Consider the following 27,989-nt stretch of genomic DNA (forward strand, 5'->3'; position numbering starts at 1 on the left):
CAATGCATTGAGATGACTTCTTTGAGTTGTCCCTGTATCCAGACCTGCTGTCATTTTGTGGACTGCTGCTGTCTTCCTTCTTTTGCTGGATTGAGTTTAGATGTCATGAATATGACTCCTTTGGGCTGTTCCTCTAACACAGTGGTTCTCAAACTTTTTCTGTCGCGCCCCACTTTGGAGGAAGAAATAATGTTCATGCCCCACCGCCCCAACAAAATTGTAACAAAATGGTCTATGTTGAATTTTTATTGAAATAACATTTTGTGACTCCTCCGTCTGTGGTTTTTCAAATAACAGAATAAAGAAAATTGCAATCACTTTTAAGTAAACCAGATTGCGTGTTTACCGTGGAGCATTTTGACATGTACTACGGAGCAGTTTACAATACAGCTGGTTTCCGAGACAAATCTTTGTAGCACTGCAAATTAATGAGGCAGATGTTTGTGATGTTGTCATGAGGTGAAAATACACAATGTGGACAATAACACATCAGAGGCAACAAGAAAAGCAAAGCCATAAAATTAAGAATTCAACCAGCCAAGAACACAGATGTGTCAAGTTGAGTTAATTTGAGTTTGGCTGAAGGTCACCAGTTAACAGGGTACCTTCTTAAACCGTAACCCTGCTCTGCTATGCCCCGCCCTCAGTCACTAAGTCATAATAAGTATCTCATTATTATGAGATAGTAAGTCATTATTTTGAGATGGTATCTCATTATAATGACTTACAGGATCTGTATTTTTTCCTCACAGTGGCGGAAACGGGCTTCCATACTTTCGCCATGTATTTATTAATTACTTAAAAAATAAAATAAAAAATAAAATAAAAATCTGCATTTCCCCCTGCGCCCCACCTGTAATACCACCGCGCCCCACAGTTTGAGAACCACTGCTCTAACATAACCTGCAAGAACAATCTTCTTTTTGGCATCTGCTACTTTTGAAAGCAGGTGGCACAAAGCTAACAGGTTCTGTACTGCTGTATGTCACAAGGAGTAGAAATTGCTATTAGCTATTAGCTACTATTTATATATTATTTATACACTTGGTACTATTAGCCTTAAATTGTTTAATGTAATTTACCAGGATAGGGGAATTAAAGCAGTACAATGGTTTTAGCTGGAGGCCTTCCTCATATTTTCAAATTCATCACTTCCTGTGACTTGTGACTTGTATGGAAGGAAAATGTTAATTTCTGGAATTCAATGAACTAATTTATTAAAAATAAGAGAGCAATACAAATGCAATGAAAACTGAATTTTACATCAGCAATAAATATTTACAATGACTTCCAAATTATGACATGCAACAATAGCCTAATAATAATTATTAAGATACAGTACAGGTATATATATTTATACATTTAATCATCAATCAATTAATATGGATGGTGGTGCATATAAAAAATAATTTATTTCAATGTATTGTTCAGTTGCTTCATGAACCGACTTCTGTTTTGTTATATAAATAAAACTGTTGATCAGCCTCTTCTGTGATTGTGCGACAGGCCTACAGACTGACATGAAGCTGCTCACAGTTAGTCGTATAAGTACAGGCTGAATACTGTCTGTTTTCAAAATAAAAGCACATTTCATAACTTTTGGATAAAATAATGTTGCCATAGCTATTGCAAGTAGGACAATTCGAATAAATCAACAAGAATTTAGTTTTTTAACAATTACTTTCTTGAATATGGTCTGTATTTCCACCATTGTTCTTTGGTGCCGATATTACATGTGCAGTTTGGGCAACAGTGAGAACAGCTGGTGTCATTTCTAAATTTAGAAATCAGACATGTTAACAGCTTTAAACAGGGTAAGCCAAGGTGCATTTCATTCCTTCCCTACACAATTGGTTGCAGACAGCAATTACCATATTTCAGTCTTGAAAAAGTTATTTTATCAAGAGATGAAAAATAATAAACCTTTAAAAAGATGGAGAAACACGGCTGGATTACCAAACAAGCAAAGTGGATAACTGACATTAAGTCTAGGCCTAATTACACTCAAATCTCTGGAGGGGCCTTCTGTCAAAATATAAGACCTTTTCTCAAATTACTGAAAACTAATTGACACACAGCAATCATGGGGCCAGGAATTTCAACATTCCAGGATGTTTCATGAACAAATAGTTTCTCAGTTGAAATGATAGGTAATGTGTTAATATCACAATGTCACTATTGTGGTGACGTGCTATGATAGAAAAATGAATCCCCGTATGTCCTAACTGTTGTTGTTTCACCTCCTGCTTTCAGACCAATACTCGAAAACAGCAGTTGAATGACCGGCTTTTATTATGAAAACTCAAACAGGAAGCTTATCGTGTTTCATCACGTGTATTTTGGCAGACTTCACTTCAGGGTGGGAGAGTCTTCCAGCACTCAGCAGTGGAGCGACTCTGGCAGCCGTGGCGGCCGCCTCTCACCCTCCCACGTCCCGCTTTCAGTAACCGTCACTGCACTGCTGATGCACCCAGCGCCATCACTCCCCGTTCCATCACACCTCCGCTGGGAGCTCCTATTCTCACCGGGGCTTCCCTGTCATCATCACCGCGCATCTGAGAACAACCCGCACTCTCTGGACTTCACAATAAGCCACCGAGTAGTACTTTTTACCCTCCGTTTCTGAATGACGGGCGGTCGGTTCGACTTTGACGATGGTGGCACCTACTGCGGAGGCTGGGAGGAAGGCAAAGCCCACGGCCAGGGTGTGTGCACCGGTCCCAAGGGCCAGGGCGAGTACTCGGGCTCGTGGTCCAACGGTTTTGAGGTGGTCGGGGTCTACACCTGGCCCAGCGGGAACCTTTACCAGGGGTACTGGGCGCAAGGGAAGCGCCACGGACTCGGCGTAGAAACTAAGGGAAGGTGGATATACCGGGGAGAGTGGACTCACGGGTTCAAGGGCCGGTACGGAGTCCGGCAGAGCCTGAACACACCGGCCAGGTACGAGGGCACCTGGAGTAACGGGCTGCAGGACGGATACGGCGTGGAGACGTACGGTGATGGAGGTGAGAGGGGGACATCATTAGGGACATCAATTCTGATGCAACTAGATGTTTTTCAATGTTGGAACATATTTAGTCTATTTTTAGAAACGAATACATTGATACATTGTATAAAAAGCATTGTGCTTGTGCCCACTGACCACACATCAACCTTAACGCCCTCATTAACAAACCCACGTTGACACACACTCACAGACCCTCACACAAGTGCAACATTGGGTTTGTTGTGAACTTATGTTCATACTATTATTCCGTTTTATTAAGAAGCTGTGGAATATATGAAGCAAGTGTTTGTAATTGATTTGAGATATTTTACATTTTTCCCAGGCTTGTAACCCTACAAATTAGATTTGTTTTCCAAAATGAGAGATTGGTATCAACCATAAGCGTGTCCTAGAAAAGGCCCTGAATAGTGTAAAATATACAAATGAACCAACACTTTATGAAGAGACTGTAGAAATGATTAAAACGTATCATGTTTTTTCATCATTACATTTCATTAATAGAATATTTTGTACTTAATTTTATTTCGGAATGCCCCTTTTCTTTGGTATTTTATTTCTTTTTTCTTTTTTGTTAAAACATTTCATCATCACACAATTTAGAAGAAGATTTTATTATTCCCTCTGGAGGAAATTCTTATTTTTTTTTACTTGGTTGTCATTTTACACACAGACCGGAAATACACACATTCACACGCAGTAATCAGAGCGAGGGGGCCCGGCTGTCTCATAGGATGGCGCCCCCAACAGACCGGGGTTCGGTGCCTTGCTCAGGGGCACCTCTGTAGTGCCCAGGAGGTGAACTGGAACATCGACTAGTCCATACCCCGTACTTGGTCTGAGCTGGACTTGAACAGATGACCCCCATTGCTGCCTCATTTTTGCAGAGCAGGCTTTGACATCCACTTTAATGGGTTGTAATGTGTAATGCTCCATTTTAACAGAGCACACCTGTTGTGGAACCTTACATTGAATACAATAAAATTTCCCGTGCCATGTCCCCATGGACTGAACTGCTGCTGCCCCATTTTTTATAATGTCACTTCTCACGTCACCGCCCTCTCACCTATTAGTCATTCAAGTACCCCCTGCCTCGCTATAGAGGTTAAGTGAGCAAGCGCAATGACTGCTACCAAAGTTAGCCGGTTAGCTCTTGTTAGCGAGAGCAACAACCATGCCAGCGTTATTCTGAATCAACCTACTAGATGCTGCTGTAAGTAAACACAGTACACAGAGACAGTAACTAACTTCTATAGCTTTAAAGCCTCACTTAGCTTAACAAGTCTGCTCAGGCTACCTAGCTAGCTAGGCCACCTTAATACCCAGCAAGAGAAGAGACTGTGTTAGCATTGTTAGCTAGCTCCCATTAACTTCAGCATTCACAGAAAGTCTGTCTTTTTGATCTTCAGAGTTGTGTCTTTCTCTGAGGAACATCTTTAGAATCAAAACGCTATCAAGGTGACTCTGATTTAATTTGCTAACCAGAGCCCTAAACACTGTCTCTTCAATTTGATGCTCAGTAAACCAACTCCGCCTAGCTACTTAGCCAGTTAGGTAGCATGTTCAGTTCAGTCTTGTTAAGTTCAATTAAAACGAGATAGTAGACTTAGTTTCTGGGTCTGTGCAATGTTTGTATTTGCGGCACCATAGCTGATTCAGAATTACTAGTACTACTCATCCCGCAGAAACACCTGACACTATGACGTATTCTGAGGCTGCTTTGTGTCAAGTCTGACTAAATAATACTGATGTCTTGAGGCGTATCTCAACTTTGACTTAAAGACTATACCTTTTTGTTTGTGTGGTGACAGACGGGTGTTAACCAGGCAGGGGGGGTCAAACAAAAGATGCTATTCAGTTGCATCATGAGAAGTGTTGGATACATAGGGACAAAAAGATGGGAAGTGTTATACCTCTGCTGCTTTGATTTGGACTGTTCTGTTTCTCTTCATGCTGTGTTCACACCAAACACAATGCCAATCTTCACCTCATGCTACCAGTGCGAGTTTGGCCGTATGATCATTTGTGTTTATTTGCCTTATTCCTGTGAGACTCGCCGGAGAGGAGGGGCTTACCTCCATTTAATTTTCATCAAGCTCAATTAACTGTATCGAGCAAGTCACATGTTTACTGAATTAATCTGGATTTCTACAGCAGAATCAACTCAAATTAAACTGATATTTTCTGTGGTTTAATCGCAATAAACAGATGAAAACGTAACTAAGATAACTCCAACATGATACCGATTTGTAAAACGTCTGAATTCATTCTTTGTCAGGACTGTCTGCGGGATGACAGGCAAACAACTTTTAAAATACTTGTTTTGGGTCAATCAGGGTTAATGCTATGCTAATATTGTAGCGGCACCATCAACATTCAGAAAAACGACGTCTAAATTAAGCATGCATATTCGCCATCGACGACATACATTTATACACATACATTTTCGTCTGGTCTCTGTACAATTATGAAGTACTAACATAGAGTGCTGCCAGATGGCTACAATACACTTTTGCTCAATTTCTGATTCACCAACGTCAGAAAGTTGCTGACAACAGGAGAATCTTAGCGCTGATAGCTTTCAAGGACATTAATAGCAAATAGGTGAATTTCTCATATTAGCGTCTTTGTATGTAATCATGTCGCGTCGACAAATGCACTACATGTTTGGTGTGAACACACCATTATGAATCCCCCCCAACTTTATGGAGGTGATGTGCCCTTTATATTCAATTCAATTTCAATTCAATTTATTTTTGTGTAGCCCAAAATCACAAATTACAAATTTGCCTCAGAGGGCTTTATAATCTGTACACATACGACATCATCTGTCCCGGAACCCTCACATCAGAACAGGAAGAACTCCCCCAAAAAACCCTTTAACGGGGAGAAAAGAGGAAGAGACCTTAGGGAGAGCAACAGAGGAGGGATCCCTCTATTGGGATGGACAGAAGTGCAATAGATGTCATGTGTACAGAATGAACAACATAACAGAGTTACAACACATTCAATGCATATGACAGAACCACGGCAGGAGGCAAGACCAGGATCCACGGAAACCTGCGAGGCGAGAAAGCACAAAGACTCGCAGGGCCATGGTGGGAGCAAGGACCAGGGTCCAGATAAAACCACGATCCATGGAAACCTGTGAGGAAGCCTTATTAAAAACAACATACCAAACCAAGATGTAGGCTGGAGCACTGTAATACTAGAATGTCAACTAGAACTTTCAAGTGTTTACTGTAACTTCTTACTCTGTATTTCATAACAAATTCTTCTTCAGCACTTTTGCCCAAGTAGAAGCCTGAGCTGTATCACATTCATGTATAGCAGTAAAGGGTATGTGGAGCTACTTTTACCCACTACTGGTTATGTGAAACCATTTCTGCTTCCCAGGCAAGGGGCCCCTCTCTCTTCTACTCCCTCTATCTTTAGCTCTGCCCTGTACCTTGATTTGGCCAGAATTAATCCATTTTACTTTGTCAAATTGTTCTTAGCCAATCAGACAATCGAAGACTGCTCATTAAATACAAGCAGTGCTAGTGTCATATTAGCCTGTTGAGCTACGATTATGCATTTCATGTCTATACAGTTCGGTTTCAAGGTATTGCAAGGGTAGTTATAGACTTTTCATTGAAACTAAATTAATTTTGTTTTGTTTAATTTTGACTTCTATAACCCAATATAACTCCCCTTTCAACTCTGGCAGTGGTCATTTTCATATAAGCAAATAAGGCAATTTATCAAATACAAAGGGGAGAAGTGCAAAGCCAAATGACTTGGACTGAAACGGCTCCTATGATTAATACAGCATCATTAGTTTCTTCAGTTTAATAACAGTGCCACGTCACACTGCTGCTCTGACTCAACAGAAATACTGTTCTCAATTAGTCCTCTTTTCGTTGCGTCTCCGTTAAGCTCCTGAACCTGCTGACAGTGTTGAGTTTGCAGAAACAGCCATGGTAAATTAATACAGCATATCATATTATCGCAAAATATTTCCCATGATTCTGTTGAGAATTCTGATTGAATGCTGTAATTTTAGGACTCGGTTGGTAGTGTATTCTTTTCAGGAATCAGTGCTTTCAACGGCACAGCATAAACAAGCAGTTATTCTATATCCTCTTAAACTGAACTTCCAGAAATCAGAACAATTCAAAAATGTATATGTCTGTCTTAATAAACAAATGGCACATCTCTGCATCAATATATTTAGAGAACATGTATATAGTGATATAGTAGCCAATGAATCATACTACAACAGAATATAGAGCCAAATAGAGTCATATATTACTGTGTGTGTGACATGAGGACCACAGGATTTAGGAATTGACCCCCTATGCCTGTGTTTCATGCCACTTTCAGGTCAGAGGTTCCTGACCTGGGGGCTGGGACCCCCTCAAGGGGTCACAAGTCAAATCTGAGGGGTTGCAGGATTCTGAAAGGAATTCTTCACCCCTCAGGTGCTCACTTGTATATCAATTGCTCACCCTGTGTTACTTACTTACTGAATCCATATGATGTTTTTTTACTGAGGTCCCATCCAAATTGGGCTTTAATGAATCTAGACTTCCATATCTACTAAAACCTGGCAGCAGATACTAAGATAGTATTTTTTACCAAGGACACCACTAAATGAACAATTTAAAATTACGATAAATTACCATTTTTACTATGTGAATTTCCCAAATAGGCTCTGTTTTGAGAGAAACTTCAAGAATACCGACCACTGTGGAGGAGGCTTATTCCACATAGAGTTATGTTTGGGCAGCCAACAGACTTCCCAGTGTCTCAAGTTACTTCCATCTTTTAAAATAGCTCATTCTCACATTCTCCAGCTGAAGCCATAAGGATCAGAGTCTGAGCTTTCCTTACTGTTTTATCACATAATGATGCTTACTGGTGGTGCTTTTAGAATCGGAAAAAACTGTCCAAATTTCAGACTCAAGCACAGACAGACAGATGTACAGTTGTACAGATGTTATGCACCGGGTGTGTTGTCTTGTTAGTCAGGGATTTAGTTTCCATGCAATCTCCAAAGATTGTAGGATTTCATAGAAGTACACAATGAAAATACACTTTTGTATCATTTCACAGCAAAAAGAACAAGCAAATGATCCCTTTACTAAAGTATTTACTCTTGTTTTAAGTAAGTACAGTAATTAATGCACGGCCATTGATGGATGATTAACATCTCTTAGGGCTGTACCGAATAGTACAAAGCTTCATTCATTATGTCGTAATTCAAATTCTAAAACATTTGTATGTTTTCCACTAATATTATGAGTATTATACTATTTGTAGAATTAGATTCCAGTTGTGGCTGTGTAGGATTGTTTGCCATTGGGATCTAAACATTTCCAATAACTCAAGAGAGCTGTGGAGTCCAAATGCCAAAATTCATTGTAAAAAGATAGATGTAATCATTTCAAAAATGTTTTTATCTATTGAAATATTCTGCTATAATCCATAATTATTGACCTTAAGACTTTCAAAAACAACATGTTCACCGTGGACAAACACTGTTTGCTCTGTTGACGTCATAAAAACAAAAAGATCTCACATTCTTCTCAGATGCCAAATCAACCTTAGAGCTGCAAATCGAGGTAAACCATGTGTGCATTATGCTATTTTGTGTCACCTTTTATGAATTCCTGAGGCAGCCACTGATATTAATATTCAATTATTAAAAATCTAATTTAATATATATATCGATACTTTATTAAAGCAGGGGTCTCAAACTCCCGGCCCGCGGGCCAAATCTGGCCCGCCACGTCATTTTATGTGGGCCGCGAATCCGCCAGCAAAATTAAAAAAAAAAAAATAATTTATCATAGACTTGATAATAAAAATATCCCCATAGTTGAAATTATGAGATAGAAAGTCGACGTTATGAGATAGAAAGTCATAATTCTGAGATAGAAAGTCAAAATGATGAGATACTTAAACACACAGTCATAGAAGCAGCTCTTTGGCTGGTTACCCTACATGTGACATGGAAATGTATTGTGAGTACATTGAAGACTACTTTAAACGTGGCTTTAAAACACATGAAATACTTCACGTGGGATTGTGCAAATACACCCTTGAAAGGATTTTAAGCATTGAACAAAGTTATTGTAATAACTTGTGTTTGATATTTGTCTTTGCTATTTTCTTTAATATTTAGATCTTTGATAGAGTAATGTGGGTTTCTTAACCCTAAATTAAAAGGATTTAAGTTATAACAGATATGTGCTTAAATATATTTTTACATTTATATTACTGCATGTACAATATTTTTACACTTGAATAAACAATAATCAAATGCAGAGACAGTTATTTACCAATATGTTAGGGAGTAGATACATTTACACAGTCTTACACTTACAACCGGCCCTTTGAGGCCGTGATGCTGATGTGGCCCAGAGTGAAGATGAGTTTGAGACCCCTGCTTTAAAGCAGTGATTCTCAACTGGTGGGTCGCGACCCAAAAGTGGGTCGCGGACCCGTTTTCAGTGGGTCGAGGGCCAAAAACAAAAACAAAAAGTTGTGATTTTATTTTGAAGGGAATTTTTTATGCAGCGGAGTTATTCCAGCATTTACGGCACTTGTTCAGCGGTGCAGGAAAAACACCGACCAATGCGTTGTGAATCACATCACATGATGCAGCTCAGCCAATCAAATATGGGTATTCTGACAAGTTTCCTGACTTGAGTGAGATGTACACACACCTTGACACATGGGGGAGAGACAGGATACAGAGAGCAGAGCAGGACTGTTGAAATATCAGTTGAAAAAGTCAAATCATAGGACGATATCCAAAAGAGAAGAATGTCCAGAGAGACCAGAGTCATTAGACTCTTACTGGACAGACTCATATAGCTGAATTCTTCACAACACTAATTTCTCTTTTTAGAAGATGAGAAAAATATAATATTGTGGCTTTATCACCCTGAATGAACTGAATTTAAAGCTGCAGGGCAATTCAGTGAAAATAATTTTGCCAAAATGAATTTCGTTACGTAATTTATTTTTTAATCCAGCTGTTATTTTACTTGAAATGAGAAGAACATTTATTCATGTATTTCTATGTATTATTTATAATCCATCCAGTTAAATTTGAAAACTGAGAATAATAATTGTTAAAATATAATTGATGTGTACTTTCTTTGATTTGTCAGTTGTTTACTACACAGAGACGTTACTACTACTAGACTTCTTGAATATAGATATACCCAAATTATATTTATATATATATATATATATATATATATATATATATATATATATATAATTTGGGTCGTGGGTTGCTTGTCATTAAGGGGTGATGGTGGGTCCCGCAGCCAGACCAGTTGAGAACCACTGCTTTAAAGGATCCGTTGAACCTGCAATTACTGATTTGGCCACTTGGATGCAGCAAAAACAGGCTGATAGATCAAAACATTGACTAATCATCACCTATTTAGTTGACAAGGATAATTTGTTAGCAAACAGTTGACAATTTACACATCCAGTAGTACAGAGCAACATTATCATTCATGTGGTGTTTGTATCCACCAGATGATGTTGAATATTCACTCTCTTTTACCCCTGCTTTGGTCTCTTCCAACTCCTTAGAAAATGATCTGTCTCTTTTTAATTGCTAAATGCTCCACTATGTTCAACCACTAGTTTCTAACTGTCTGTCTGCTGTATGCTGTTGAGCAGGTAGCGTACACTGTACCTAATCAGGAAATGTAAAGTGTACCTCAGCAGGTAATATACGATGTACCTCAGCAGTAGGGGTGCAACGGAGCACAAACCTCACGGTTAGGTTCGGATCACGGTTCTTGAGTCACGGTTCGGATCATTTTTCGGATCAACAAAGTAAAGGGGAGGAGACAAATATAACTTTGCTTTCCATTTATTAATTAAAGAACTTCAAGAACACTTAAAGAAAATAACTTTTCTTACATAAAAACTATAAATATTGAAGATGTCCAATTTGAAACAAAATTAAATAAATAAAAATAAAACATTCAAGAATACTCAATTCTGTTAAGTTTAACATGAGGTATGTTGATACCCTCGTCCTTTGATTAATGTTGAAAGAAAGAAACAGCCAGTGAGCTAGCTTCCACTGTTTCAACTGAACTGCTCGGCAACAACTTGGGTCTGTTTACTTCCTGTCAGGTTATGTCATTCAAATACACAATAATGTTTACTATTAAATAATGTTTACCATTACTGTGACATTATTTTCAAAAATATGAGAATATCTCCATTGTCTGGGGAGAGGGTAGACCTTTCTGTGGTGACTGGGATATTGCTATTGGGCGTGTCTAGCTTCCACTCTGATACTTCTGTCAACACCTGCCCCAGGTGTGTGTCTGTGTGACGGGCGTGTCTGCAGCACCGGACTATGAATTTCCACTCCGCCGTGGTGAAAGCGGTCTCTATGGAGCTAAATCCAGGTTGAATATAATTGTGATTCAGTTCTGGAATTTTTTCGAATACATATTTTTTTTTCAGTTTTCACTTTCATATATATTTTGATATTTGAGTTCTTATATTTTTCAGTTTCAGATTTTATATTTTCAGATTCAAATCTTTTTTTTTTTCGGTTTCAAATCTTTTTTTCACTTTCAGGTTTTTTTTTTCAGTTCAGACTTTTGACCCTGATCTAACGTGGGGGGCGTGGTATCAACTGAGAGGGGCGTGTCATCATGAGTGACAGCATAACAACGAGGGCTGAGGAGTTCCTCAACCACGTTGCCTTCAGGTAACGTGGGCACCGCGAGAATTATGATTCAACACTTTCTATACACCATATTCACGTGATTGGAAGTAAAAAAAATTACGCTAGTGCCAAAATTCTGTTTAGCAAGCTGTTTTAGCCTCTACTTGGGACGAATCACAGTAAAAGAGCAATAAACTATACCATATTGGGCCGTTCAACTACCACACTTTAATATCTGACGTTTCGCACTTCCACACACAACTGTGAACGCAGCATAGTATCCTTGCGATGGCGTCCGCTCCACCCGGACCGCCTGCTGGCGCCAGCGCGCAGGTAAGAAATCGACTTTATTTTTTTATAGATACTAGAAATTATCCTAAATATTATAATGATGATTGTAAGATAGCGTCATACATAAAGGGAGAATACTTATTTAAGTGGGGATTTCGCCAAAGCTAGAAATTAAGCAACTAGCTTAATGCTATTAGCTAGTGTTTGTGAATTGTTCCCTCCTTACACTGACCAGCTCAAGTCCTTCAATGTGTGTTGCCTTTCGTAACAGAATGTCGGCTATAATTCGACAGTGGCTGCAGCTGCACAGAGCCTTATAAATGTTGCTTGGCGCCAATGCTTACAGAACTTTGTCGTTCATCAGTGTGGATCCTCACATCGTTATCACTGTGGTTATCTTTATAGTTATAGTTCTTGGTGTGGACGGACCTTTAGTTTACACAGCATAACCTTTGCAGTCCTCTTTGTTGTTGTATTCTGATACGTAATTTAGGCTATGATAGACGCCTTCCAAGTTGGCTCACTTTGCATACGTTTTAAGTAATAACTTGCATGCTGTTTGTTTGTTATATGTATGTGTCTGTAACTTAAAAGATGTAATCAAGCCAGTAAAATAACTTGTTTGTTTTTTCTAGGACCAACTGAAAAGGGACTTTCTTCAGAGACGACTGACTAAAGTTTCCCAGGTCACTCAAAGACTGCCCCTAGATGTGAACTATTTGCGGTTTGTAGTCAACCAGGAGATGGCTCTTTTTAGGTCATTGTCGGGCCAGGTTCAGATGCCAGAGGATGTCATTAATGCTTTGACGCAGTTGTCAACACTTATCAATATAGAGGACTCTGATCCGACCCCTAGTCAGGTGCCAGTGTTGCAAGGAGAAATGGGACGGCCAAAATATGTTGTCTCCTCAGCAACTACAAAGCTTGATACAAATGTCCTTACCAGTGTCATCCATTGCAAAACTTCTGGGTATTTCTGAGAGTACAGTGAAACGGCGCATGCACGATAATGGCCTTTCCATAATGCAGTTCTACACTAGCCTAACTGATCAACAACTAGACAATTTCATGAGGTCAGTGAAAGCCAGGACACCACACCGAATGATGAAAGGAATGCTGCAGGCCATGGGCCACCGTGTCCAGTGGAAGAGAGTGTTTTCATCCATGCAGCGTGTAGACTCTGTTGGTGTACTCTCAAGAATGACAAGGATGGGGTGTGTTGCACGAAGGACATATTCGGTTCAGGGTCCTCTGCACTTGGTACATATCGACACAAATCATAAACTCATCAGGTAAGCCATACATTTGATGTTTACATGCTATTTAGATATACAGTGCTTTGGCTAAATACAGGATATACACTAAAAATAAAAATGAATATGTTTACAAATTTCCAGTGACATTTTTTTACCACCCTTGTTTTGCATCAGCATTTTGTGTTTCTTTTTCCCCCCCAAAGATATGGCCTTGTTATTTTTGGAGGGATTGATGGATTCTCACGAAAGGTCATTTCTTTTTCACCAATAACCATTACTTACAGACTAAGTGAGATGATGACAGTTGAAAATGACCGATATGGGTCTACTGCAACAATTGCTGTAGGGTGTACAGGTCCTCTTTAAAGGATCTATAGTTTTGTTATTATCCATCTTATACCATGTAGCAAAAATGTGTGATGTGAACTAGCTTTTATTTACATACATTTACGGGTCTGAAAAAATGCTTTTATTTATTTCCACTGAATGATATTCTCTGTTCCAGATCATGTACCTGGGTGCTGCGACCAATAATAAAGAATCCACTGCACTTGATTTCTTCTTGGAGGCAGTGCAAAAGTATGGCTTTCCATTAAGGTAAGACCAACACATAGGTGTGGCTCACCGTGGTACTCATTCCTCAGTGATTTGTGCATTAGCTGTCAGTTAAACATGTATTCTTGTTTGAACGTTTTGAGCAGTGAGATAACCAGAGAGGTTTATGCACAACTAAGACATTAGGTAACTAGGACCGATTCTTTACTTACATTAATTCAATTACTATGCTAAGTTGTTGAGAATTTAAACAAATTCTATACTTCATTACTTGTTAAGATAAATCAAAGTGAATCAAATCACTATTTATCTGTCTGAAGACCTGTTGGTGATTAAATGTGTCGTATACAATACTTCATCACTTCACTTTCTATCTATGCTGGTAATCAATCATTACAATGATTTGGATGATACTATTAGGTATTTGTCCAAAGTCTATGCATTTGGAATTCTCACAAAATAAAGATGTAGTTATTGTAGCCTATATCTTCTGTTTTTACATTTAGAACCTTACATTGCCAATTTTTAAACATATTTTAAACTTTTATTTTTTTAACTGGGATACATTCTCTTTAGAGTAAGAGGTGACCAAGGAGTGGAAAATGTTGGTGTAGCACGATGCATGTTCACTATTAGAGGCTGCGGAAGGGGAAGTTTCCTCTCAGGAAAGAGTGTGCACAATCAAAGGTATATATATATTTTTATAATATTCAGTAGAATTAATAATGTCAGGTGTTGCAGTATATTGTACATACTTGAGGGTAATTTTATGTTTTTTTTTACCAGAATAGAGCATCTGTGGCGAGATGTTTGGATGGTTGTTTCAAACGTGCCCTACGAGATTCTTCACAACCTTGAGGATGAAGGTGTTCCAGATCCTTCTGATAGCATCCACCTATTCTGTGCCCAGCATGTATTTCTTCCACGTCTGCAGAGGGATCTTGATGTCTTCAGGATGGGTTGGGATAATCATCCTTTAAGGACAGAGCAAAATCTGTCCCCACAACAACTGTGGACAATCGGACTCCTCCAGAATCCTGTTAATGCTCCAGACCTGGCAGAGGTAGCAATTCTAAGTTATTTTTAAGCAAACATAGTATTATATATTTATAGTTTTGACCAGTGTTCCTACTTCATAGAATAGCAAAGCTCACACCATTTCCTTGAATTTATTTTAGACACAAGCATTGTGCATAAAACACTGCACTGTAAAGGAAGCCCTCAAAACTTATACCATGAAAAAACATCTAGGTACAACTGAATTTAGTTTACTTTAGATTACACTACCAATTATAATTTGGGGTAAGAAAATTGAATATTTTTTTGTATTTTATGTCTTAATAACAGATGTGTCAAAGTGTTTTTCAATCACCAACGTCAAATTAATGAAAGAGATAACAGAACAAATTTTATTCAAAACTGTTCAAATGCTGATCAGGGCTTGTATCTCTTTGTTCACATTAAAACAAATTAAATGATACTATGTTGATACTTGCATCAGCATAGTATCAGTTATGTTCACATGTTGATCTATTTAAAATCTGCTTACCTTTATAGTTTTACTTTATGTCCTCTGATTTCTATATGACAAATGTTTAATTAAGAAATCTGCTTTTTTTTTTTTTTTAAATGAAGGAAATAGAGGATGCAGATCTTGATTTCAACAGTGCCAGTGAGCAAAATGCGACCAGTTCTGGAGCGATTCTTCCACCCATTGCATGTCCCCTATGTGAGCAGGATATGGCACGCCTTAGGGCCGCCCGCTATTGATGTTGCTGGACCATCTGAGTCCTAAGGCCGAGACATTTATTTAGCTGTATTGAACTATGTACTAACTCATGTACCATGAATGCAAACGTTGTGTTTCAAGGGTTTTACCACTTTAACACCAACAAGTATACAATGAATGTGTTTTAAATGTTTATTTGTTGTGACTGGCAACAGTGAAGCCACATGTAAAAAAAAAAAAAAAAAATGGTATAAAATCTTTTTTTAATTCCAAACCTTAACATGTTGTTCTCTTTTATAAACATTCAACACAATTTTTGTGTTTACGGAACTCATTTTTCAAAACAAGTATTTTTAAATATTACAATTAAATACTTTTCTTTTCTCAGAACATGAGAGTATTAAAACAGCAGTTTTTGCTAAACATGAACAGAGGCAAAAAAAAAAAAAATAGAGGGTAGAGAGAGAGAATTGTCTACACATTGTGAAATTCCTGCCCGCGACGAAAAGCCTCCATCATAACCTTTTTGAACTCGACATATGACCTCATATGTCGTACGGGTAGTGCAATTGTCTCTGTACATGCTGAGACGACAGGGTAACAGATGCTGTGATGCCCAAAGTCTGCACTGCAGTCGTGGTTAAATCTGAGCATCACAGCAAAATCCTTCTTCTCGGATGGGAGAAGTGGGATGTGACCTTGGCCCGTGATACACTCCAGAAACCTTGCAGGTGTGATGGACCATGGCCGTCTTCGTCCTCTTCATGATCTTCAGCTATGAAGCAAAGAGAAGAAAAAAAAAAAAAAGTTATGTGACAGTTTAAAATGTAGTTTTCCTTTTTTACTGCAATGCAGGTCTTTAATTTAAAGAAGTGAAATAAACAGAGGTACTCTCAGTCACAGAAGAACAGCTGATCCAAAACAAATGTAATCAAATGTGTGTGATTTCCTGAGGTTTGGAGATATTCCACTATTTTGGCCAAGCACAATGGTTATAAATGGCATTCTGTGTTAACATTAAGTCTTTCTACATAGAATGGAGATATAGATTGGCCTTTGTAAAAGTTCTCATTAAGAACTACAGGTTTAGGAAAAAATGTATCATTTGTATGTATAATGTACAGGTGCTGGTCATATAATTAGAATATCATCAAAAAGTTGATTTATTTCACTAATTCCATTCAAAAAGTGAAACTTGTCTATTATATTCATTCATTACACACAGACTGATATATTTCAAATGTTTATTTCTTATAATTTTGATGATTATAACTGACAACTAAGGAAAATCCCAAATTCAGTATCTCAGAAAATTAGAATATTACTTAAGACCAATACAAAGAAAGGATTTTTAGAAATCTTGGCCAACTGAAAAGTATGAACATGAAAAGTATGAGCATGTACGGCACTCAATACTTAGTTGGGGCTCCTTTTGCCTGAATTACTGCAGCAATGCGGCGTGGCATGGAGTCGATCAGTCTGTGGCACTGCTCAGGTGTTATGAGAGCCCAGGTTGCTCTGATAGTGGCCTTCAGCTCTTCTGCATTGTTGGGTCTGGTATTTCGCATCATCCTCTTCACAATACCCCATCGATTTTCTATGGGGTTACGGTCAGGCGAGTTTGCTGGCCAATTAAGAACAGGGATACCATGGTCCTTAAACCAGGTACTGGTTGCTTTGGCACTGTGTGCAGGTGCCAAGTCCTGTTGGAAAATGAAATCTGCATCTCCATAAAGTTGGTCAGCAGCAGGAAGCATGAAGTGCTCTAAAACTTCCTGGTATACGGCTGCGTTGACCTTGGACCTCAGAAAACACAGTGGACCAACACCAGCAGATGACATGGCACCCCAAACCATCACTGACTGTGGAAACTTTACACTGGACCTCAAGCAACGTGGATTGTGTGTCTCTCCTCTCTTCCTCCAGACTCTGGGACCCTGATTTCCAAAGGAAATGCAAAATTTACTTTCATCAGAGAACATAACTTTGGACCACTCAGCAGCAGTCCAGTTCCTTTTTGTCTTTAGCCCAGGCAAGACGCTTCTGACGCTGTCTGTTGTTCAAGAGTGGCTTGACACAAGGAATGCGACAGCTGAAACCCATGTCTTGCATACGTCTGTGCGTAGTGGTTCTTGAAGCACTGACTCCAGCTGCAGTCCACTCTTTCTGAATCTCCCCCACATTTTTGAATCGGTTTTGTTTCACAATCCTCTCCAGGGTGCGGTTATCCCTATTGCTTGTACACTTTTTTCTACCACATCTTTTCCTTCCTTCGCCTCTCTATTAATGTGCTTGGACACAGAGCTCTGTGAACAGCCAGCTTCTTTTGCAATGACCTTTTGTGTCTTGCCCTCCTTGTGCAAGGTGTCAATGGTCGTCTTTTGGACAACTGTCAAGTCAGCAGTCTTCCCCATGATTGTGTAGCCTACAGAACTAGACTGAGAGACCATTTAAAGGCCTTTGCAGGTGTTTTGAGTTAATTAGCTGATTAGAGTGTGGCACCAGGTGTCTTCAATATTGAACCTTTTCACAATATTCTAATTTTCTGAGATACTGAATTTGGGATTTTCCTTAGTTGTCAGTTATAATCATCAAAATTAAAAGAAATAAACATTTGAAATATATCAGTCTGTGTGTAATGAATGAATATAATAGACAAGTTTCACTTTTTGAATGGAATTAGTGAAATAAATCAACTTTTTGATGATATTCTAATTATATGACCAGCACCTGTATATGCAGTTGTGGAGTGTAACTAATTTAATTTACTAACTTTACTTAAGTACTATTTAAATGTACTTGTACTTTACTTCAGTATTTGCATTCCATGCTACTTTATACTTCTACTCAACTATTTCAGAGGGAAATCTTGTACGTTTTACTCCACAACATTCATTGAGAGCTTTAGTTACTGGTTACTTTGCAGATTTAGATTATTAATACATATTACTAAAATTAGTTCCACCTTCAACAGCCGCAACATTAAAGTGATCAACATTAATGCATCAATAATTATAGTCCAATAACATGATATATATATATATATATATATATATATGATACTGAAATGGGCCATTCTTCAAAATGACTAATTATACTTTTGCTATATTTTGATGCCAATACTTTTGTGCTTTGACATAATTAAGGTTTTGAATGCAGGACATTTACTTGAAACAAAGTTTTTTTACAGTGGTATAGCTACTTTTACTTAAGTCAAAGATTACTTCTTCCATCACAATCTATATGTATGCTTATTGTGATAATGGCTTTGCTCAGCCAAAATAAATATTGTGAAAAAGAAAAATATTGAAGAAAAGCCAAACACTAGGATGAAGTTGCATGTTTCAAATATAAACAATTGTGCAATTTGTAACTAGTATGTTTTCTTTATGCAATACCTCTTCATGGCCGATATCCCTGGACATGTTGAGATGTCTTTTTCCAAGTCCTGCCCGGGCAAGGTCAAACTCTTCAGAGGAGGTTGGGGTTGTCTCTGCATTAATGTTCAACAGGTATGCATAGAAACTAAAAGGCCTCCAGGTCTTTGTGGATGCTGTGCCACAGGTCTTTAGACTCTGCATCATTCGCTTTCCACGGTTACTTTTTCTTGTGGAAAACCCAGGGAAAGATCTACATGATTAAAAAAAACAATTAGATTAAAATATGATGAATATACATATGAACTAGTCAAACTACCATTAAATGAACATGAAAAATGAAATTCCATAAAAACTAAAACCTGGCCATGTCCTGTTCTACAGAAGACGATGGCTCTTGCTGCGTTCTTCCTTGCTCTTGCTGTCCCTGAGAGAGGTTCTGTGCGAGCACATTTATAAGGCTCTGTGCAGCTGCAGCCACTGTCGAATTATAGTCGACATTCTGTTACGAAAGGCAACACACATTGAAGGACTTGAGCTGGTCAGTGTAAGGAGGGAACAATTCACAAACACTAGCTAATAGCATTAAGCTAGTTGCTTAATTTCTAGCTTTGGCGAAATCCCCACTTAAATAAATCTTCTCCCTTTATGTATGACGCTATCTTACAATCATCATTATAATATTTAGGATAATTTCTAGTATCTATAAAAAAATAAAGTCGATTTCTTACCTGCGCGCTGGCGCCAGCAGGCGGTCCGGGTGGAGCGGACGCCATCGCAAAGATACTATGCTGCGTTCACAGTGGTGTGTGGAAGTGCGAAACGTCAGATATTAAAGTGTGGTAGTTGAACGGCCCAATATGGTATAGTTTATTGCTCTTTTACTGTGATTCGTCCCAAGTAGAGGCTAAAACAGCTTGCTAAACAGAATTTTGGCACTAGCGTAATTTTTTTTACTTCCAATCACGTGAATATGGTGTATAGAAAGTGTTGAATCATAATTCTCGCGGTGCCCACGTTACCTGAAGGCAACATGGTTGAGGAACTCCTCAGCCCTCGTTGTTATGCTGTCACTCATGATGACACGCCCCTCTCAGTTGATACCACGCCCCCCACGTTAGATCAGGGTCAAAAGTCTGAACTGAAAAAAACGATCTGAACTGAAAGAAAACAACCTGAAAGTGAAAAAAAGATTTGAAACCGAAAAAAAAGATTTGAATCTGAAAATATAAAATCTGAAACTGAAAAATATAAGAACTCAAATATCAAAATATATATGAAAGTGAAAACTGAAAAAAAATGTATTCGAAAAAGTTCCAGAACTGAATCAAAATTATATTCAACCCAAAAAAACTTTTAATTCACTTATTTTTATTTTGAATACATTGCTGTATTTTTCAATGTTCAGGTTAAATTTTTTTTTTCAAATGAACAAAACATTTGACCTGGATTTAGCTCCATAGGTCTCTACAGTCTTTTCCTTCTCATAGAGGCCTGGAACAAGCGTCATACTGAAGTGGGTGCGTGAGTGGATTTCGTATCGTGGCTCAAGCATTTTAACCAGATTTTGAAATCCTTTATTTTCCACACCGGAGTGTCCCCCGTCGCTGACAGACGGGATGGTCTCTTCATATGTGTGGGCATGCCGTTGCCGTGTGTCTTTCTCTTTAAATAATGCCTACATACCGTAACGGTTTCGTCCACCATCCTTATCAGTCATTAAGTTACAGGGAAGACAAAATGCTCCCAAACTTGCGACTTAAATGATGCCGGGGGCTTCTCAAGTTCCTCCGCTCGCCATGACTTTCGCCGTTAAAGGTAATATACGGTGTACCTCAGCAGGTAATATACGGTGTACCTCAGCAGGTAATATTCATTGTACCTCAGCAGGTAGTGTACGGTGTTCCTCAGCAGGTAGTGTACGGTGTTCCTCAGCATGTAATATACGGTGTACCTCAGCAGGTAGTGTACGGTGTTCCTCAGCAGGTAGTGTACGGTGTACCTCAGCATGTAATATACGGTGTACTCAGCATGTAATATACGGTGTACCTCAGCAGGTAATATACGGTGTACCTCAGCAGTAGTGTTACGGTGTACCTCAGCAGGTAATATACGGTGTACCTCAGCATGTAATATACGGTGTACCTCAGCAGGTAATATACGGTGTACCTCAGCAGGTAATATACGGTGTACCTCAGCAGGTAATATACGGTGTACCTCAGCAGGTAGTGTACGATGTACCTTATTTTAAGAGTCACATTTTTCAAAAGCTTTCTCTTATATATTTTGTTTTTTTAATACAGTCCTTATTTTACTTGAAATAAGAGAACATTTATTTATTATTAGCGTATTTATTATTTATAATTCATCACGTTCAATATGAAATCTGACAATAAATATTGTTGAGTTTAACCCTTTCTTTATTTGATTTGACACTAAGTTGTTGACTTCATACAGACGTCGATACAACTACTAGGCTACTTCAATATGTGATGAAATCAGAGTGCAAGTTAGACATTATTGTGATGTTAACGACCGTTGCATGAGGAAATTCTCTCTAACTGAACCTCGCTGAATTGTAATTGGATACCCCTGGTATACAGTGTACCTCAGCAGGTAGTGTACGAGAATGTGCAGTGCACCTTATTAGGTAGTTTACGGTGTAATTTTGAGGATAGTGTACGGTGTACCTTAACAGGTAGTGTACAGAGTATCAGAGCAGGTAGTGTATATATATCATACCTGTACATACCTGTTTATCACCTGTATATCTTTAACTTAACTTGTCTCAATTACAGTTTATTCATTTCATCACTACTTTACACCAGTCTACCACAATATTACATTGCATTTGATTTCATTCTATTTTATATACACTTTGATTGGTGATCTGTTGTGCATATGGCAAATGAAGACTTGAAACTAAAACAATGACATAAAAGTTGCTATGATGCTCAGTAGAGCTGAGGGGGCTGCAGTTGGAGTTGGAGAATTATCTGTGTGTTTGTTTCTGCAAACAACACCTTTCACATACAATTAGACATGTGATCCGTTGTTACCATACAAATGTGGATGACAGTCAGTTTCAATTTGGTGATTAAATAACTGTGAGCAAAATATGTAGTTAGCGGCACATTTTACAATGTACAACCAAACTTGCCAGTGTTCTCTCTATTGCAATTTCTTTTCACAGGTGTTCGGACAAGGAAGTTAGATAGCATAGTTTGGGCTGCTTAACAACACAGTCAACACAGGTCATGGAGGCAATTATGAAAAATGATATAGTAAGAACGTTTCATCTCACAGATCTTTCTTATTAGTTTCTGTTTAGCTTTACCTCCCTGTCTAAGATTTCCATTGAGTACTTTGTATGTTTTCTAAATCGTAATAGCCTTGCTACTCACAGAGTACAGCAGTCATGTTATTCTAATGCAGTAAAGTTCACAGTCAAATTTGGGGTTTTGGTGGTACTACCAATGTTTTACACAAAGGAATCAGGAAAAACACAGGTTACACAACTGAATAAAGATAATGATGGCCGCATTCCATTTAGATTCCCATCCCAGGGCCTTGGTACTGCACGCTGGGTCTCTACTAGGAGGGGTGTAAATTACAAGTTTCATCACAATACCATATTATATCAATCACAAAGTCTGCCACGACCACAATCCGTTACATTTATCAACTCATAGAAAGCCACTAAAATAGGATTTGATCATTCATTTTTTAATGGGCTCTATAGGAAGGAGGTGCACTTGGACGACAAATGGTAATACAGAAGCTCCATTTGAATTTAGAAATAAAGGCGTATATCTAAAAGATGATATGTATCCATGTTTTGACTTTTACATTAGGTCGCTGATCATGAAATCGTTATTTTGATCCAGATCGATGCATCGTAAAAGAATCACAGTTAACAGCTCTTCTGTGGACTACGGGGCCTCTCCCTATCACAGTCCTGCTTTTAACAGAGTTAACTGCTAACTTCAACGGAGGTTCAATTAAAACCTCTTAAACCCGAGGGTCCCCAATATTGGGGACCTAGAGGGGGTACCCCAGGGGTACCCCTGTGTACAATTCACTTTTGTGAAAGGAATACAAAAGTTTAAAAAAAAATAATAATACCTGTGAAAAATTGAAATTCTGGGCGAAACAACCATGGCAGCCATTTTACACACTGCAAAACACAATTATACATAAACTAAGATCATATCTAGAAGAGTACTACAAGTTTTACCACAAAACCACGTTTTTCTGGACAAAAAACTGCGTACTATATACTTTGTTTTGGTCTGGCATGAGAACGCGCGGAGCGATCTTGGCGGATGACCACATGTAGCAGGGCCGTGATTCGACCCCGCGACGAATAGCGTCGTCGGAATTAATCTCTTTCAAACCGTTCAAACGTTATATATCTATAAGCCAACATCAGTCACATGTCACCAGCAAAAAAATTGGGTAAAAAACTTACATTTTGATGGTTTTGAAGATGAAAAACGGATTTATTCCATTGGATTTTCGAGCAGCGACTTCCTGCATCTCTCCCCTCGCCTCTGCAAGTGAAATCAATGCGCTGCGAGGTTGAATGAGAAAATGCCAGGGTATTCTGCAAGGGGGACCAAACCAAGTAGAGAGGGGGGTTGGGCCAGCATTTTGCGATTTCTAGTCAGTAAACAGACCCAGATACGATCAAACACCCCCGCATGGCTCCCGTTGGACTATCCCGCATCTAAAACTGTTTCACACGTGTAAATCGGCCGATCACAGGCCTCTCCAGGGTCACATAGACACACATTATGAGGCATTTATTTTTATGATTGACAGATATGACACATAATAACTGCTCAACATTATTGAAAATGGTGTCAAACTGCTTTATTATGATGTATTGAACACTCTTAGTGATAAATCAAGTGAATATATAGTTAATATGTAGTTATATAGTATATAAAATGAGTATACAGCAATGCAACAGCTGGTTCCGAGCAGAGGGCTAAAAATAGGGCTAGGGTTTAAGAGGTGCGTTCAAGCTCCAAACAGTAAAAATGACTATTGGGGCGAAGGTACAACATATTACAACATAATCATGTGTGGTCAAATGTAATCTTGTAAAATTTTGCTTTTGGCGAGACACCTCAATAAATCCAGTTAAAGGAGATGTTTTCACAGCAATATAAAATAGATATTAGAGATGAAATATGAGCTGTTTAACCTCCTGAGGGGCCGATCACACCGAGACGTGTTGCTAGAATGCGTCGCACGCAAACCATTGTTTCCCTGTGGTACTGGTGTGCGCTCCTCTCTTGCTCCGAGCGCTAAGTTTTCAGGCAGGTTTTTAAGAAATTCTAAATATTCTCAACTTTTCAGCGCCAGGCGTGGAGTCGCTTGTCAATATCACGCTTGACCAGGCAGCCAATCGAATCAAGCTGTACCCCTGACTTCCTGTTTTGATTCCCGGTAGATGTGGTTAGAACGCACATTGATATTAGCAATAGTTAATTACGATGAACTTTATAATTTCCCCCTCTTCCTCATTCAACAGCAAAAGCTCCATGTCTGCATTGAAAAAAATTTCCCCTGGTATTTACATTTGATCGCTTGGTTGAGCATTTTTGGTGCTTGTTTATGACTATGCTCAAGGACCTCTCGAGGTTGCGTTGATTCACTCTTTTTGAAGAACCTATTACTGACTGCTTCGTGTCGGCCGATAGTAACCAACATCTGATTCAGTAGCAAAAGGCGTTTCTGGCAATCGGCTAGGCTTTCCTAGTCGCAGGGATCATGTTAGCCTTTGTTGAGGCTCAAAAATTGACATCCATAAAAAAACTTTGGTCTTATTTTGAACTGGATTAATTCCATATCAGACCTGTTATGATCCACTAACGTTAGGCACCATACGAGATGAATGAATCCCTGTTGTTTTGTTTCCTTCACTGCCATCTTGGCTGTAAGGGAGCCAAAGATGGACAACTGAGTGAGATTCACCTCTTCTTTGTTTGGGAGGAGAGAGGGAGACACACCTGGTGGAGGTGTGCACTCTACTGAGGAAACTTTTCTAGTTTGAAATGTTTCTTGTTTCACAGGCCCATCAAAATACCAGAACATCAACACATGTGTTGTATCCTACAGTTGTAACTGAACTGCTCTAAAGAGTGTGTCAACACTACTTCATACCCGGATTTCATTTCCTTTTGTTTACTTCTTATTCCTTTGTAGGAGTATGGCAGGCATTTTATATTAGTTATTTTACAGCAGTTGCTCTATGTTCATGTCATTGACTAAACAGTTTAGTTGTTCGTTGTTTTAGAGACTAACTTGTGCCTACTCAATATTTGGGACACCACATTTTGAGTGATATTTTTAACATAACATAGTAGCCTACATACAGACTAACTTTTTCCCCACCTCCTGGAAGCGTCAAATATTATTTCATCCGTCAATAAGGCAGTGTATACCTACAGAGATTCTAAATGTTATCCTTTTGCATTGTTATTGTCATCTATAGTGGTGCATAAAAACACATTATTCAAATGCAATGAATATAGAAATAAACAATAAATATTTGCTTTGATAAAAAAAATTCATGGCATTAGTAGTTTTAATTAAATAATGTATTATAGACTATGCAGTTATTACAGTTTATCTTATTCTAATAGTATGTATTGTAACACTGTTAGGGCTGCCACATGCCCCATTTACCTCAATACGATTTTATAAATCCAAAAGACATTTTTGAGTGTTTAGTTTTGCTAAAAGAGGCGACTCATCTTCTCTTTTCATCAGCAAATACAAACTCAATTTCTATATCTAATGTGAACATATACCAGACCTCTGTGTTCATGTATAAATATGTAGAACCTAACTCATAACTTGCCCAGTGCTTTCCAGAAGTCTTTCTCAGACATTTACTCATATTCCACAAGACTCTGAGGACTTTTATCTTCCATATTGACTTAATCAATATTCATTGAAAACCAGGGGACCATCTCTTTGGAACAACCTGCTTCCATCACTACAATCCACTCCACATGATCCTTATTGAAAAACATCAGAAAAGGAAATTTGTATACCACTTCATGGATTTTAATGTAATGTATCTCAACTTGTAAACTCAAACTTCTATAATATTTGTTCATTTTATCAATTTCTGTATTCTGCTTATTATTAAAATTGTGATGAATTATGCAATTTCTGTTTCTTTATGTTTGTATCCTCCTTTATAATTTATCCTTTTGTCAAGTACGACTATTGATATCTAATGTGAGGTATTTTTATCAGCCATCATTGCATAATGTTTAACCTTGTTTACATGTGCAAATACATGAAGAAACAACAAGCTGCCTAAAACTAATGTCAGGAAGTTAATTATGTTAGGAAGTCATAATTCTATTTTATATTGCTGTGAAGTTTCTTGCCAAAAACTACGTTTTACAAGATTACATTTGAATTACATTTACCCTCACTCAGTACTCACTGCTGCTGAAAAGATCGTAAAAGGATCATATTGTAACTCAATGCAAACTCTGTAAAGGCTCAGGACTGTGCTGCTAACAGCTAATGTTATAGCTGTCCTCTTTCTCCATTTCCATCCCTACTTTATAATAACAATCTCTTTGAATTATGTTCGTAAGGAATTGTGACCAGATCATTTTCTGTGCTACAGTTTGTCTTAGTGGCTGGTACATGTATATACTGTATATGGCATATATATATATACATGTAACACTGCATACATGCATTTTAATCTGGGCAATCATTAGTCAAGCAATGAGTCGGCTTAGTTGTTGAGATAATCAGTCGCTTCCTCTCAAAATATAAATGCAATAAGAATGATGTGTGAACAAATGAAGTTCTCATTGAGTCATTTTGACATATTACCTGGTTTTCCGTTTCCTTTGACTGACCTCATTGTTACTTTTTAACCACAGAAACACGGGACACACCAGGATAATGTAGTAGAACTAAAGCAGTGTTTGAGCTGTTAGTCCCCTTAACACAGAAGGGAAATCCATCTTATAGCCATTGCACTGTTGGTTGTGTGCTTTTTGAGACAGTATTTTCACACTACATACTGTATGACTTGTAGTAATTGCTTTTCACTTAATCAGTTCACAGAAAAGAGTGAAGGGGTCAGTAAAAATTCAAGCCCACCGATGAATCGATCAACATCAGCAAACCAGGAGCTGGTTCCACCAACAAGGCTTAAGCACCGGCTCAGAATAATCATTTATCTCCTCATGGCCGTAGCCAGCTATGACCTTGGTAGTTATTTAATTCAATGAAAAATAAAAAACACTGTCCCTTTGCTTCTGAATGACGTGAAACCTCTTTAAACTGACAGCTAATTATAAAGTTGTGTGTGCAGGAGGTGAAGATGTGCCGGCTGAGGTGACTGAAGGAGGCAGAATGTGTGTGGCATCATTCATTGCAGCGAATTTACACACAAAACTATAGTCTAGGTAAACTAAATATGATATATGCACAGTATTAGAAGATATGATGGAAAACTATTGACACACAGACAGTCGGGCCCTCTCCTTCATGCTCCGGGGTCGAGGGGGGCGATGGTGAGACTGGACTGATGGAATATTGAGTTGGCTTATAGCTTCAATGATTGAAAGGTTGCTTGTATCATAGTTCAGGCTCACTAGCACAAATATCACTGATGGTTTAAGTGTTTCTGATCAAGTGCGTGTAGCCTGCATGTTATCAGAGGTGGTGACATTAACATCTGTGTGGATGGTAAGATACTCAGTAGTGAGATTCATGCCTGATCAGACAGACAGAGCCACCACCAGCTTAAACTATTACAACTCTATTCAGATTTCCTTCTCTCTTTTTCTGATCCTCCATAATTATATATAATAATAACAAAAACAGTACGTAAACATTATTACGTTTGAGAAGCCTAAAGAAAAGAATGGTGTTTTTTTTACATTTTTGCTTAAAAATGACTTAAATGATTAATTGATTATCAAAATTGTTGCTGATTAATTTCTGTTGAGTGACCAATTGTTGCAGCTCTACTTAAGTCAAAATCATTGGTTCATGCATTCTTGTATTCCATATAAGGATT

The 27,989-nt window shown here is 38.3% G+C and overlaps 1 protein-coding gene and 2 long non-coding RNA genes across 4 annotated transcripts in view; 2 read left to right on the forward strand and 1 right to left on the reverse strand.

Annotated features, from left to right (window-relative positions):
- Positions 1 to 2,626: 2,626 nt before the first annotated feature.
- LOC142934494 (junctophilin-1-like) overlaps positions 2,627 to 27,989 on the forward strand; it is a 39,137-nt gene continuing 13,774 nt past the window's right edge. Inside the window, exon 1 of the mRNA XM_076078945.1 lies at positions 2,627 to 3,005. Coding sequence (XP_075935060.1) covers positions 2,627 to 3,005 — 379 coding nt within the window. The remainder of the gene's footprint in view (positions 3,006 to 27,989) is intronic.
- On the forward strand, positions 11,351 to 15,821 carry LOC142934510 (uncharacterized). Of its 2 annotated transcripts, XR_012947728.1 has the most exons (7): positions 11,352 to 12,038; positions 12,632 to 13,288; positions 13,456 to 13,501; positions 13,758 to 13,849; positions 14,384 to 14,494; positions 14,594 to 14,870; positions 15,443 to 15,821. It is a non-coding gene; the product is annotated as an uncharacterized LOC142934510 (long non-coding RNA). The 2 variants fall into 2 exon arrangements; XR_012947729.1 differs by lacking the exon at positions 13,456 to 13,501 and having other exon boundaries at positions 11,351 to 12,038.
- Positions 18,971 to 20,381, reverse strand: LOC142934526 (uncharacterized). The gene is made up of 3 exons (XR_012947730.1): positions 19,645 to 20,381; positions 19,276 to 19,415; positions 18,971 to 19,166 (listed from the first exon to the last, which is right to left on the reverse strand). It is a non-coding gene; the product is annotated as an uncharacterized LOC142934526 (long non-coding RNA).

Source organism: Anarhichas minor, unplaced genomic scaffold (assembly GCF_050575085.1).
Source record: "Anarhichas minor isolate MPS153535 unplaced genomic scaffold, ASM5057508v1 ptg000006l, whole genome shotgun sequence".
Classification (NCBI taxonomy): Eukaryota; Metazoa; Chordata; class Actinopteri; order Perciformes; family Anarhichadidae; genus Anarhichas; species Anarhichas minor.